The sequence below is a fragment of the Spinacia oleracea genome, chromosome 3 (genome assembly GCF_020520425.1).
Source record: "Spinacia oleracea cultivar Varoflay chromosome 3, BTI_SOV_V1, whole genome shotgun sequence".
NCBI classification, from domain to species: Eukaryota; Viridiplantae; Streptophyta; class Magnoliopsida; order Caryophyllales; family Amaranthaceae; genus Spinacia; species Spinacia oleracea.
The window spans coordinates 64,842,058-64,855,543 of NC_079489.1; the positions used below are offsets into that span (position 1 = coordinate 64,842,058).

The following is a 13,486-nucleotide window of genomic DNA, read 5'->3' on the forward strand; positions in this document are numbered from 1 at the left end:
TATTAAACATCAAACGTTTGTGTCTATAAGGACATTACTCAAGTCCTTTGAGTATTAGGATTCTCTTGAAGCACTTCTAAAGTCTTCATGAAGCTCTTCCAAAGGCTTCTAATTACGGAGCTTTTCCAAAGACTCCTAAGTATCCTACATTTGTTTGTTTCTTGACTCGAAGTCCATTCGAGGCCGGTCATTTTTCTCCCACTTGCCTTTTTGGAAATATGATGGTTTCCTAAAAGACATTATCTTAAGCAACAACCATATGTTCTCAGATTTGTGGTAGAATCAATACCTTTTGTTTCTATGAGTCGCTCATAAAGAAACATATATCTATCCTTGAGTTTGTTTGATGTAAACACTAACTCCCACTGGGTTCGACAATCCTAGATATATATGTACTGAAAAGATGTACTGAACCAAAGTTCAATCCTTATGACATCTTATCCTTAGATTTTGACAAATTTGTTTAGTGTGATAGTCACTTTAGAGTATCATTTAGAAACTAAATAGGAAAATAGTCGTGATTATCGTTAATCGAAATAGATTTCGATTTCTCCATTTGGACATACCATATTCTTATGGAGCTTCGATTGTTATAATGCCATATAAACAATCTAGATAATCTTTCTTGGCTCATGCAAACATTACCTTGACCCTAGCCTAGATGTTCCAAAATTCTTGCCAAGTTGATTTTATACCCTTTTGTGAATTACATTGAAGTATTTAACATATTTCACTTTGAGTAAATATAGCCATATTTTCTCAAATTCTTGTGAAATACGTAAGTCATAAAATCCATCTTTGGCCCATGAACTTCATTGTCTAGAAACTTCTAACAATAGTCCATTTCTATGTCATGTTCAACAAGCAAGACCCACATGTCTTAAATTAAACAACTTTCGGAAATCCATGCCATGGAATCTTAGAATGTTGTCTTGTTGATATGGTCGTATGATATTGCCAAAGATATGTGGAACACAAATCAAAATGTTTGATTTGAACCTTCTGAAGTTTGAGTGTGAAGAGATTCGTTTGTTTATTAATCAATCATATGACTCAACCCTTAAATGACCATTTCAAATAAACACTCAACGAATGTTTTTGTTTACTTTGAATGTGAGTCTTTCTGTTGTCCTAACAGAAATTGATTATGATGATTAATGGAACATAATACCAGTAAGTTCCAGCCTGTAGAAGGACTTTAAAACAAACATGATGACCGTACAATTAATGTAGCACAACTTTGCTTCATTTCACACTTGTAGGTCAATAACCAGACTTAGCTCCCGGAATTTGAGTTCTTAATAAGAGTTTAGAACCTCAAGCGGTAATCTAATACCGTAGGAGTTTATTTGCTAAGTCATTTCTCTTTAACCTAAACTTCAATGTAGAAATTGAATATTGAATTCATTTCTTTTGTTCCCCTTTCCTATCCTTCTAGCACGTTTTCTTATAGTCCTAAAGATTTTACTCTTTGCTTGATCTTCTTACTTTGTTACGCTTAAAAAGTCCCTTTCTTTTGTTCGCTTTGAATGACAACATCCAATAATTCATCATCGAATCAAAAGAAAATTGGTTGTTAACCATTGGTTATACATGAGTCTTTAACTCAATACTTCATTATTCCAAAACTACCCAGTATTCTGAATATATGAGGTCCAATTGGTCTACCATTCAAATTCTAGTTTGAAAACAACCATGAAGATCACTATAAGAAAATAGCCTTCAAGATACGCTCTCATTCTCCTTTTCTTTGAGAATCTCTCTCAAAATAGTTACCAATCGATCGAGCAAATATCGCAGTTCTATCGTCCGAACGCAATTAAGTTGAAGATTTACGATTCTAAAAAATGAACTAGCAAAGAAAACATCACTAGTAGATAAAATATCATTTGCAGCGCGCATAAAAGGGGCTTTTTGCAGCGTTTTTGAGCGCTTCAATTGTGATGGTTGCAAATAGTAGACTTTTATTCGCAGCGAACTAAAACGCTGCAAAAAACCATTAATTGCAACACATGGTGTTTCACATGCGCTGCAAGTTGACCCGCGTTGACCATAGGTTTTCGTAGCAATCAGTAATCACGTGAGTTGCAAATGGGTTGCTGCAAATGGCATTTTTTCTACTAGTGCATTTATCATACTTTAATAACTTGAAATAAAAGCATTCACGCAATCATCAAAGCTATTAAACATTTCATTCATGCAAAAGCAAAAACATGGTCCAAAATGAATGAAACGATTCCAAGACCCCAAAAGTCCTAAATCCTTAAGCAACTTTAGCATGTCTTAAGTATTTTAAGATTTTAGGTAAGCAAAACCTATTGCTAGTAATCTCCAAATTACTCTTGGTTAGTAAATTAATACCATAATTTATCCCATTGCCACAACATAATGCCATTGTTGTTTGAGTTGAAACCACAATCAACGTGCTCCTTTAGGACGCCTTACCACCTAAGTCAACTAAAATAGTACCTCGCTTTAGCGTAAACCTACTATCTTAGATCCTTAGATTTTTGTAAGTGCTTGATTTGGAAGGCAATTTTTAAACTCAATATTACTTTGGACCTAGTTGTTTCTATGTTAGTTCGATTATTTAGTGAACTTAATCTAATCGAGTCATATGAAACAACCTATTCATGCAAAGCATACATACATTCATACATTCAAGCGTAATATATATATTAAAGTGCATAAATAAATGGTGATCTAGTATGGCCCAAAACATCTTGTCTTGAAGCATCCAATCTTCATCACCTCCTTGTTAGCTTGGCATCGTCTTGAATCTTCGTTCAAATGCTAACTTAAAGTTCTAAACTTAGAAATACTTGAAAATAATAAAATTACATCAAAAATTTCCATGGTACGCAGACCATATTTAAAACTTTACATTCAAAGATAGAACGGTACGCAGACCGTATTTAACTATCCTAAATTGGCCATACTAGTCACTTTGGAGTACCTGCATTACATAAAATATACATGCTATGCATTCATCCATTCGTGTGCTAAAACGAATGGCCCATATTAATATGCAAGTATTTACGTGAATTAATTAAAATTCACGTTCACATAAACGCGTCCTAAAAGATTAATCAATTTCCAAATTATTAATCCTTAGACTTTATTCTAATTAAAATTGAATTTAATTAAAATAATGCGACCTACGAAAATAATTAAAAATAATTATTTTATTTTAATTTCATTTAGTGGCTCCCACTCAAACCAATAATTATTCCGGATAATTAATTATGAAATATTAAATTAAAACTCGCGGCCCGGGCCAAGTAAATAAAATATTAAAATTAAATATCCCGTTAGCCCAAATTAATGCAAATATACGAAGCCCAGCGAAGTAAACAATTTTCAACTAAAAAAGTCCGATTACGTAGTCGGGCTACGCTTGCGCCCAGCCCCATGCCTTGCTTGAGGCCCAAGAGCGCACGAGCAAGGCTCGCACACCCCAGCCCCGCGCGCGCATCGCGTCCCCGCAGCTATGCTGCCCCTGCGTGCGTGTTGTGCGTCGTGTGTGTGATGGACATCGCATGGCTCGCGCCTTGCTTTGTCGCAGCTCCGCAAGCAATGCCGCCTGCCCCTTCCTTCGCCCAGCGCGCACGAGGCACGCAGCGTACCTGCAGCTGCCCGTGTCGCATGCGGCTCGGTCAAGCACAATGGCTCCGCATGGCTCGACGAGCCATACGTCCACCATGCTCATGTTCGTGCCTTTGGTTCGTGATACGGACCAACTTAATTAAAATTTAATTTAATTTCACGAACTTGCATTAATTTTATTTTTCAAAAAGTTACGATTTTTATTTTCGAAAAACAACGATTTTTAACGATTCAATAAACTTTAACGACAATCCAATTTCGTAAAATTATTAAATCAAGGGCTAACAATATTCAAACTTTTAAGAACAAACGAATCAACATTTAAAGTTTGAACTTTTAATTAATAAAATCCGAAGCTTTAAATCGTTCATAAATAATTAAATTTCAGATTTTTAATAATTTGGTTTAAGTGCGATTAAAATTAACGAAACCATTCAAAATTTTAATCCAATAATTTTTAAAATTAGCCACGGACCCATGAAATTATATCCCCTTTCCCAATTAACCGAATTATTAAACCAAAATTAATTAAAATTCAATTAGGGTTTCAAATTTTATGAATTGGGGAAAGGCAAAATTAGGGTTTATACTTATCGGAAAAATCTGAAATATTTACCATTGATCAAGCATGTACCCAGCAACATTGTTTCAAAATTTCAAGCAATTCCGAGTAGTTTAGGTCGACCTTTTAATTGAATTACTGTCCGACAATTTTAATTTTTAATGAAAAATTAACAAAAACGCCCAAAAAACGATACTTCGAGGCCTGTTTTTACAATTCCGTTTGCATGGGTTGATCTTAGAAAATCGTTTTCAATCAAATTAGGGTTTTAAAAATCAAAAAAACGAACATTTTTTATTTCGGACCTGATTATTACGCAATTCATCCAATAATTCGTAAAAATTCCGAAAAATCAACAAAAATTCCAAATTTTCGACAGATGCAAAAACAATAATAATCATGATAATTCATGCTTTGAATATATAAGGATCATGATACCACTGTAGGGGAATACAGTTAAACATAATAACATGTGCGGAAACAATCCCCAAAGCAAGGAAACATTTATAAAGCACAGATTAACGAAACTTACATTCGAAGCGTGTTTTCCACAATAATCTGTCAACGAACACGAACAAAGAACTCCACTTGTCGTTCCTCTACTTGGTTCACCGACACGTCAGATCCGTCTTGATTATCGTAGCTTAGACAATCGATCAAGATACTTTGCTTTTTGGGAAGCACTCACTTTGGAGGCTGAGAGAGAATTAGGGTTTCTCTCTCCTCCTTAGGGTTTGATGTGTGTGGCTGAATTGTGTATTAGGTTAGGAAAACTTGTGTAGAATAATATTATAACCCCTTAGGTTATAATACTATCCGGCCAAGCCACAAGGGCAAGAACCGGACAGCAAGCCCATACGCCCGCACCACGCAGGCGCTGGGCCTTGGGCCGCGCTGTGTGCGCTGCTGCTGCTACTCCTCACATGCGCGCGCCCCAACCAAGGCATGGGCCTTGCGCGCTGGCTCGCTGCTACGCCTAGTGAGCCTTGCGCGCTTGCGCGCCTTGGCTCGTTGGGCTGGCAGCGTTGCCTCCTCGTATCCGCGATTAATATATTTCCGATATTATTATTTATCGTTTCGTATACGACGAATCACCGTCGTACGATACCATTTATTCGTTTCGCCTAGCTTACGAATATTCGCGATACGATATACGATTCCGATGCAAGGTCGTATCGTATAATACGTTTTCCAACTAATTCCCGAAAAGCTATTAAATGAATTTCCGATTCATTTAATCCGGTGATCTGTTACATGCCATTGGTGTGACCTTGTAGGTTTAGTCAAGAGTAAGTTGTGAGCTTAATATTCATTAGAACTCACTGATCGGACGCGTTGCTCCAGCTAGCTGTTCCGATCACTTGATCTCACTGAATTAATTGTTCGCAATGAATCTGAACCTTGGTATTAGACTTAATGCACCTTGGATGAAGGACATATTTCCTTCACATACTAAGGTCTTTCCAAACTAGACCCTTAAACATGTTTGGTGGCGACTCCTTCGAAATTCAAAATCTCAAAACCCGTAGGGATATATAAAAATACAAAAAGAAAATCCCCCTATAATCTGGCACTTTGCTGGGGAGTTTAAAATTTCAATTCGAGTATACGGGCATCTCATGAGCATTCTTCCACTGATGCGCTCAAGTGCTGAGTGCCAGCAGAAGCGCTGGGCCCAGCCCCTGCGTCTGGCGCTGCTGCCTGCCATCAGCACAGTGGCCTCCAGTGGCTCACTACCCATTTTTGCTCAAACACTCGAGTGGGAGTTTAGCTCGGAAATTCTGAAATTCGAAGGGCACTCCCAAATTACGAGAACGAACATCGAAGTGAAAACTTTTCAAGTACAATGTTCAAATACGATTGTGTTTTAGGCATATCATTGCATAATTTCGTAAACATTTATCTGTGCAAAACGATTTTCTACCTTTCCCAACTTGAATGTGTTCTACATTAGGGCTAGCCCCGGGGGTAACGGAATGGTCATTCTCCATACGGTTCCTGACCAAAGTGTCGGACCATTCCCGCGCCTACCGAAACTTGACATTTGCTTGACGTTCCTAACGTCAAGCTAGGAACGTCAAGCATGGAGTTCGCCTGCCAACAAACACTTCCCTTAGGTGGATGTGAAACGGTTGTTGCCGGATCCGCCTCTTAGTCAAGGATCTTTTGACACCCAAGCCGACCACTTGCATCATACAAAACTTAGACCGGTCTTAGGTTGAGAACTTTGCATGTCGCATGCATATTCATGCTAGTGTGACAACGTGCTATTTGTGCGTTGTGTGGGCGCCTTTGCACGCGTGAATGGCTAACCTCGAGTTCTAGCTTTGCCAAAACCATTAGCCTCCAACTAGGAAACCTAACCCCTAGGAGCATCATCCAAACCTCATGCATCTAAAATCGTTGATATATAGGGTCTTCTAGGAGTGCTACTCCATTTGATTCAAATAACCCTAAACACGCCTCACGCACAAATGTCAAATTCCAAATTCCAATCCAACAGCGTCATAATGCCAGATTTTCGAGTCAAATTCCAAATTCAAATTCCAATCCAACGGCGTCATAATGCCGAATTTTCGAGTCAAATTCCAAATTCAAATTCCAAATTCAAATTCCAAATTCAAATTCCAATCCAACGGTGTCATAATGCCGGATTTTCGAGTCAAATTCCAAATTCCAATTCTAATCCAACGACGTTACAATGTCGGATTTCCAAATCAAATTTCCAAACTCAAGTTTCAAAAATCCAATTCAACGACGTCATAATGCCGGATTTCCAAAGTCAAGCTTCTAAGTCCAAGTCATATGTGCAAATTCCCCAGTTCAAACGTCCAAATCTACGATGGCGTAATGCCGAATTTTCAAGACCTTACTCAAAACCTTTCAAGATCAAGTTCCAAATTCAATTTTCAAATGCCTCAAACCTATGGCGGCATAATGCCGGATTTTCAAGTCCAAAAATTCCAAATTCTTCAAATTCCAAATTCAAAGCCTCATTTACTATACAAAACTTCTCTTGTCGAATTCCCCAATTCAAATTCCAAATCAAACTCAAGTGTCAAAATTCAATGTTCAAACTACAAAAATTCTTATCTACCATTATTCTCAAATACCAATTCCAAAACCTATGGGTTGAAATCCCCCTAAAATAGTTCCAACGGGTTGCAAATCTCGGGACAAATTTCCGCACTTCCAATGGGTTGAAATCCCCCTAAAATAATTCCAATGGGTTGCAAATCCCGGAACAAATTTCCGCACTTCCAATTGGTTAAAATCCCCCTAAAATAGTTCCAACGGGTTGCAAATCACGGAACAAGTTTCCACGCTTCCAATGGGTTGAAAATCCCCTGAAATAATTCCAAGAAAAACACTTCCAAGGGTCGAAACTCCCTTTAAATAATCCAAAACCCCTTTGCTAATTCCAAAGACATTTCCAATGGGTTGAAAATCCCTAGAAATAATACAAAATTCTAAGACATTCCTATTGGGTTGAAATTCCCCTAAAATATTTCCAAATTCTATCCCGGGTTGAAAGTCCCTTGAAATAATACAAAATCAATTTCTAAATTCTACCGGGTTGAAATTCCCTTGAAGTACTTCAAGTTCTAATGCCTGGTTGAAATTCCCTTGAAATACTTCAAGTTCTAATGCAGGGTTGAAATATCCTTTAAATATTCCAAGTTCTAATGAGGGGTTGAAATTCCCTTGAAATATTCCAAGTTCTAATGTCGGGTTGAAATTCCCTTTAAATATCCGAAGTTCTATTGCCGGGTTGAAATTCCCTTGAAATATTCCAAGTTCTAATGTCGGGTTGAAATTCCCTTTAAATATTCCAAGTTCTATTGCCGGGTTGAAACTCCCGTAAAATATTTCCAACGGGTTTTAAATCCCGATACAAGTACAAATTCCAATACAAATTCCAATAGGTTGAAATTCCTCTGAAATATTTCCAACGGGTTACCAATCCCGATACGAGTACAAAACCCAATAGGTCGAAATCCCTCTGAAATATTTCCAACGGGTTGCAAACCCCAATACAAGTACAAATCTGATGGGTTTAAATTCGTCTAAAATAGTTCTAACGGGTTGCAAATCCCGGAACAAATTGCCATATTCAAATGGGTTGAGGTTCTCTCCAAAATACTTCAAATACAAATTTTTGAAAGGGTTGAAATCCCAAATATAGCTACAAATACAAAATCAAAACATTTCGATTTTAATTAGTGGAGTGGTGCTTAGAGGTCTTCTCGTTCAAAGCATGCATTTGCATTTCATGTGTCCATTGTCTATGTCTTGAGTGGTCATGAGTCGTGTCTTCTACATTTGTTCAAGTGCTAAATGCGCGTCAATGTGTCTAGGCTTCAGGAAACGCTTTTGCTTCGACAACAAAGGGAAAGTTTGGGTCAAGCTCCACTAGTCCTTGCATCTCCATAAATTTCAAGCAACAATGGCAACAGTTGAGCAGTTTCATGAACTCATGGCGGCAGTGGCCAAAAATACCACCATGTACAAAAAACTCGATACCCGTTTAAGAGTAGTTGAGGCTGAGCATTCCTTGACAAACATTACAAATAAGATTGAGGGCATGGTGAACAAGGTCACCAACAATGAGCACTACTTTGATACCTCTACTAATGATATATTCAAGGGGAAGGTGAACTTGCCTGAAGAGTTCTCCACAAATTAAATGACATTCCCAAGTTCAAGACAACTGACAATCCTAAATATCATATTCGAAACTTTCAAGCTATGATGACCATCAAAGGGGTTGATTCTGAACTCTACCCAGTTGTGTTCCCAATGTCACTAGAGCCAGCCTGTCAAAAGTGGTTCTACTCTCTCAAGGACAAAGACACCAATACTTGGAAAGGTATCACTCAAGCATTCTAATCCTAACATTGAACTTCAAACCACTCTACGTGAGTTGGAAGTGCTCTGACAGGGCAGTCATGAAAAGTTCACCACCTACCTCAACAAGTGGAGAAGGTTGCTTCTGAAATGATATCACGGCCTTTAGAGGAGAATCTAGTCAAAACATTCATTGCAAGTCTCCTTCCAAAGTACAAGAATCATATGGTCTACTTGGGCCCCGAGACTTTCAAAAGGGCTTATGACATTGGGGTCGATATCGAAGATGAGCAAAATAATGAGGTCGGGGCTGACATTAAAGAGGATCCATACAATGATGATCAACTCAGTGATGACCCAGCAAGCGAGCTAGAAGAATTGAGACTGATGGTTCCTACAATGATGATGACTAAAAAAGCCGCAAGCGCGCAAACTCGAGTCTAGCTCAGGATTCTATGTCTTTTTCTATGTTTTTCTAAGCTTACCCCGCAACTCTAGCATTAAGGACCTCCATGTATGCATTTTAAATTTTCATTCAATAACATGAGCATTTATTACCTAAGTTGATCGTCTTTACAAAAAAAAAAAAGCATGTGTTTAAAAGATCTTTCAAAAGGGCTCGAAATTTTTCAATTGATTCAAGGCACCAGAACGTCAATGATATACGACAAGCCCAACACTCCAAAAGCACCCTTCAAATTCAAACCGGGAATTCACTCCCTCTTTTCAAAATCAACCATACAATAATCCTTACAAGATATCCTCACAAAACAACCTTACAAAACAAAGAGCATTCCCATTCGGACCATGCTTGGGATGGGAAGAAAATTTCCAATACAAGTTCAAGAATCCAAGCATTCAACATTCAAAGTTAAAAAGTGGCAAAGTAGAAGAGGCACGCATACAAGATTCAAAATTGCCAAAAACTGAGGAGGCAAGCATTCAAGATACAAATTGCCAAAAACTGAAAAAGCAAGCATACAAGATTCAAAATTTCCGAAAGCTGAAGAGGCAAGCATTCAAGATTCAATTTTCAACAATCAAGTTTCAAAGTTCAAAGTTCAAGGATCAAAGAGCCAGCACCTAACATGGCAATATCCAAGATCAAAGCATCAAAATCAAGCCTGGGACGAGAAACTGAACCTCTATCCTATCCATCTTTCAAAACCTAGCCCGGTAACAACCCTCCAAAGCTGAATTAAGGTGTCCAATCAAAGGTGTCGGAATCAATTGCAAAATTTCAAAAACCAAGAGCTACGTACGGCCTGATTCCACCATGGTTACGTAGGCAACCTCTCACAGGGCCCGACCACTTCAATTTGAAAGCCCATTTTCAAATTTCAAAAAAATCAATTTCAAAAAAGAAAATCAATTGCAAAATTCAAAGATCAAAAAAAATTCAAGAACAGATAAGTCGCGCACGAGGAAAGAATATGATGATTGTGCGCAGCATAAGAAGAAAGAACATGATAATTATGCGAAAGACGACCATTCAAAGGTTTTCCAATGCTCATCCCTTATCCATTAGAGCTAAACTGGGGGCTTGAACCCGCATTATGACCTACCCATCCTCGTGAACCAATTAATCATGGGTCACCTTTTCAAAATTCAATTTTCCTAACTCAATTTCAAAACCTTTTGCATCCAAGCTTAGTATCACCAATTGTATTGCACATTTCACACACTTCACAGCTACGGCCATATGACCGCCCTTCATCTAGGACCCCTACATGGAATCTTAAGTTCGAAATCGAGTTAGCGCATATCAATTCAAGATCCAAGATCTCATTCAGTCATGTCTTGTTGGGGGCTTATGTCACACCCAACGCCGTCAGACGAGCATTGTTTGTCCAAGCACATCAAGGATCTATCAAAGATATTCAAAGCATTCAAAGCGTCAAAACCGCATGAGTCAAAGATTTCCAAGTTCAAATGGCAACTCAGCACAACCTTTCCTTATTGTGTCAAAGAGACTGTGTATTGTATTTATACTCCCATCAAATATCTTGGTCTTAGATACATTAACGCGCACATTCAATGTTCAATCTTCAAAGTTTTCCAAAGTCTTCCAAGTTTCGAGTCCAAGTCAGTCAAAGGACATTTCAAAAATCATGCATGAGTCAAGTTCAAGTCCTAGATCGGCGTCCTAAGTCGAGTCAACATTTGTATCTGCAAGAGTCGAATATACTTTGACTTCCGCTTTTTCTAACCTAAAAACCTCAGTCAAAGTGGGGGCTTATAGTGAGATAGCATGTCCATTATTTCTCCAAAAAATGGGGCAAACTTTTTCATGGCAATTTTTTTTTCAGTTTACATGCATACATTTAGACTCAAATTTCAATTCACACACAACGCATACCAGTTCAATTTAAACCTTACAAGAAAATACAAACCACACAGCAAATATCCGAGCCTTTTCCAAGTACAAGATCAAAATTTCAAACCATACAAATACAAAGTACAAAACCCTTTCAAGCCATTTCAAATTTCAAACCTTTTTCCAAACCCATTTCGAAAATACAATATCCAAGAGAAACACAAATATCCAAAGAATCCGATATCCAAATACAAAAGCCTCAAAACCCTAAGGCAAAGCTTTGATCTCGCTACCTTGCAGGATTGGAACAAGTAAAAAGTTTATTCAGAGCCTCTCCAAATACAAAAAGGTTGTTCAGAGCCTATTCAAGTACAAAAAGGCTATTCAGAGCCTCTTCAATTCCAAGGATATTTAGAGCCCCTCCAAATACAAAAAGGCTATTCAAAGCCTATTCAAGTACAAAAAGGCTATTTAGAGCCTCTTCATTGCCAAGGCTGTTCAGAGCCTCTTCAAATGAAAAAATGTTGTTTATAGCCTCTTCAAGTACAAAAGGCTATTCAGAGCATATGTTCAAGAGGCTATGCGGAGCCTTCCTCAAAGATTGACTATCTAGAGTCAATTCCATCTAGGCTAATCCTGAGCCTAGTTCTAAATCAAGAGCACCAACATCCCCGACTAAAGGGTGACACATGTACAAAGCCGACTAGCATAGTCAATTCAAGCTAGAATATCCTAAGTCTATACAAAGCAATCCTAACATCCCCAGTGGAAGCACAAGTTTAGCCAGGGACTTCTATTGCAAAAGACTATTCAGAGTCAACATCAACGCCTAGGCTATCCATGCCTAAGCTAGCATTCAAATTCTACACCAACTTCTAGGCTATCCAAGCATATTCTTATACAAGACCCATAAAGGTCTCTAGTGAAGTCGTCATCTACAAGATCTAAGTACAAGATTCAAAGTACGAAAATTCAAAATTCAAGTTCTATAATCTCTAACCGAGCAAGGTTGTGCCAAGCAAGGCATCTATAATTCCAAAGTACAAAATGCAAGGTAAAAACTTTAAAGGTTCAAGTTCTAAAAACATCTACAAGCTTCAACAATTCAAACCTCAAAAGGGCTACTGGACAATCTTCAATACAACAATCCCAGGGGACCCAAGCTCCGGGAAGTTAAAAAGTGCAAGGAATTATTAAGCCTCATACTCCCAGCGGACCCAAGCTCCGGGAAAGTCCAAAGAAATTCAAAATCCAAAGCGTCAGTAAAAAACTCTTTTCCCCAGTGGATACGATTCCCAGAGGATCAAGCCTCAGACGACACTTCAAGCAAGTACAAAAACCCAGCGGATTCACTCCGGGTATTCAAAATTCAAGATTCAAAATTCAAATTTTCAAAGTACAAAATTCAAAATTCAAGATTCAAAATTTTCGATGCCAAGCTCCGTTCTAAATCAAAGGCGGAAAAACAATACAATCCATACAAAGATCAGAGTCTTCAAGCCGCATGGAGGTAGACTCTATCCTTTTTCTAACGCTTGTCTTATGCAGATACCGACGCACTAAGAATGGTCTTGATTACAAAGCATCTTGACCATTCTCCGTCCCTTTCGAAATACTTTGACTTGCGATTTTCTAACTGAAAGCTCGGTCAAAGTGGAGGCTTCTGTGGACACCAAATTTGTGTCTCCCTTAGAGTCCAATGGCGATACAACCAATAGATTTAGGCGATTCATTTCCAAGTACAAGCGAGCAGTTGCAAAGCACATAATTCAATTCAATTCTGAACTTTCGTTCAAAATTCAAGTACAAATCTCAAAGCAAACATAATTCCAATCCAATCACATTATAAATCCAAAAATTCAACTCCAATTCATCATTAAAATTCAAACAAGTTCAATTCCCAAGATCAATTTCTATTCCGAACTTCCAATTCAAAGATACAAACCCTAGGCCCAAATCCTAACCTCGGGTTTCAATTCAGTCCCAAACACATTTCCAAAATACAATTTCAAAATCCAAGTTAAATCACAAGAAACAGATGCCACCATCATTCTCTTTCTCACTTTTCCACTCAAAATCATATAAGGAAAGTCAAATTCGGGCGTCGGCCCCAAACCGAGCATTTCTGGCGCTATTCGTAAAACCGAGCGAAA

General features: G+C 38.1%; 1 protein-coding gene across 1 annotated transcript in view; it reads left to right on the forward strand.

Annotated features, from left to right (window-relative positions):
• Positions 1-9,241: 9,241 nt before the first annotated feature.
• LOC130469737 (uncharacterized mitochondrial protein AtMg00860-like) overlaps positions 9,242-13,486 on the forward strand; it is a 28,871-nt gene continuing 24,626 nt past the window's right edge. The window contains exon 1 of the mRNA XM_056839189.1: positions 9,242-9,406. Within this exon, the coding sequence (XP_056695167.1) occupies positions 9,242-9,406 (165 nt within the window). The remainder of the gene's footprint in view (positions 9,407-13,486) is intronic.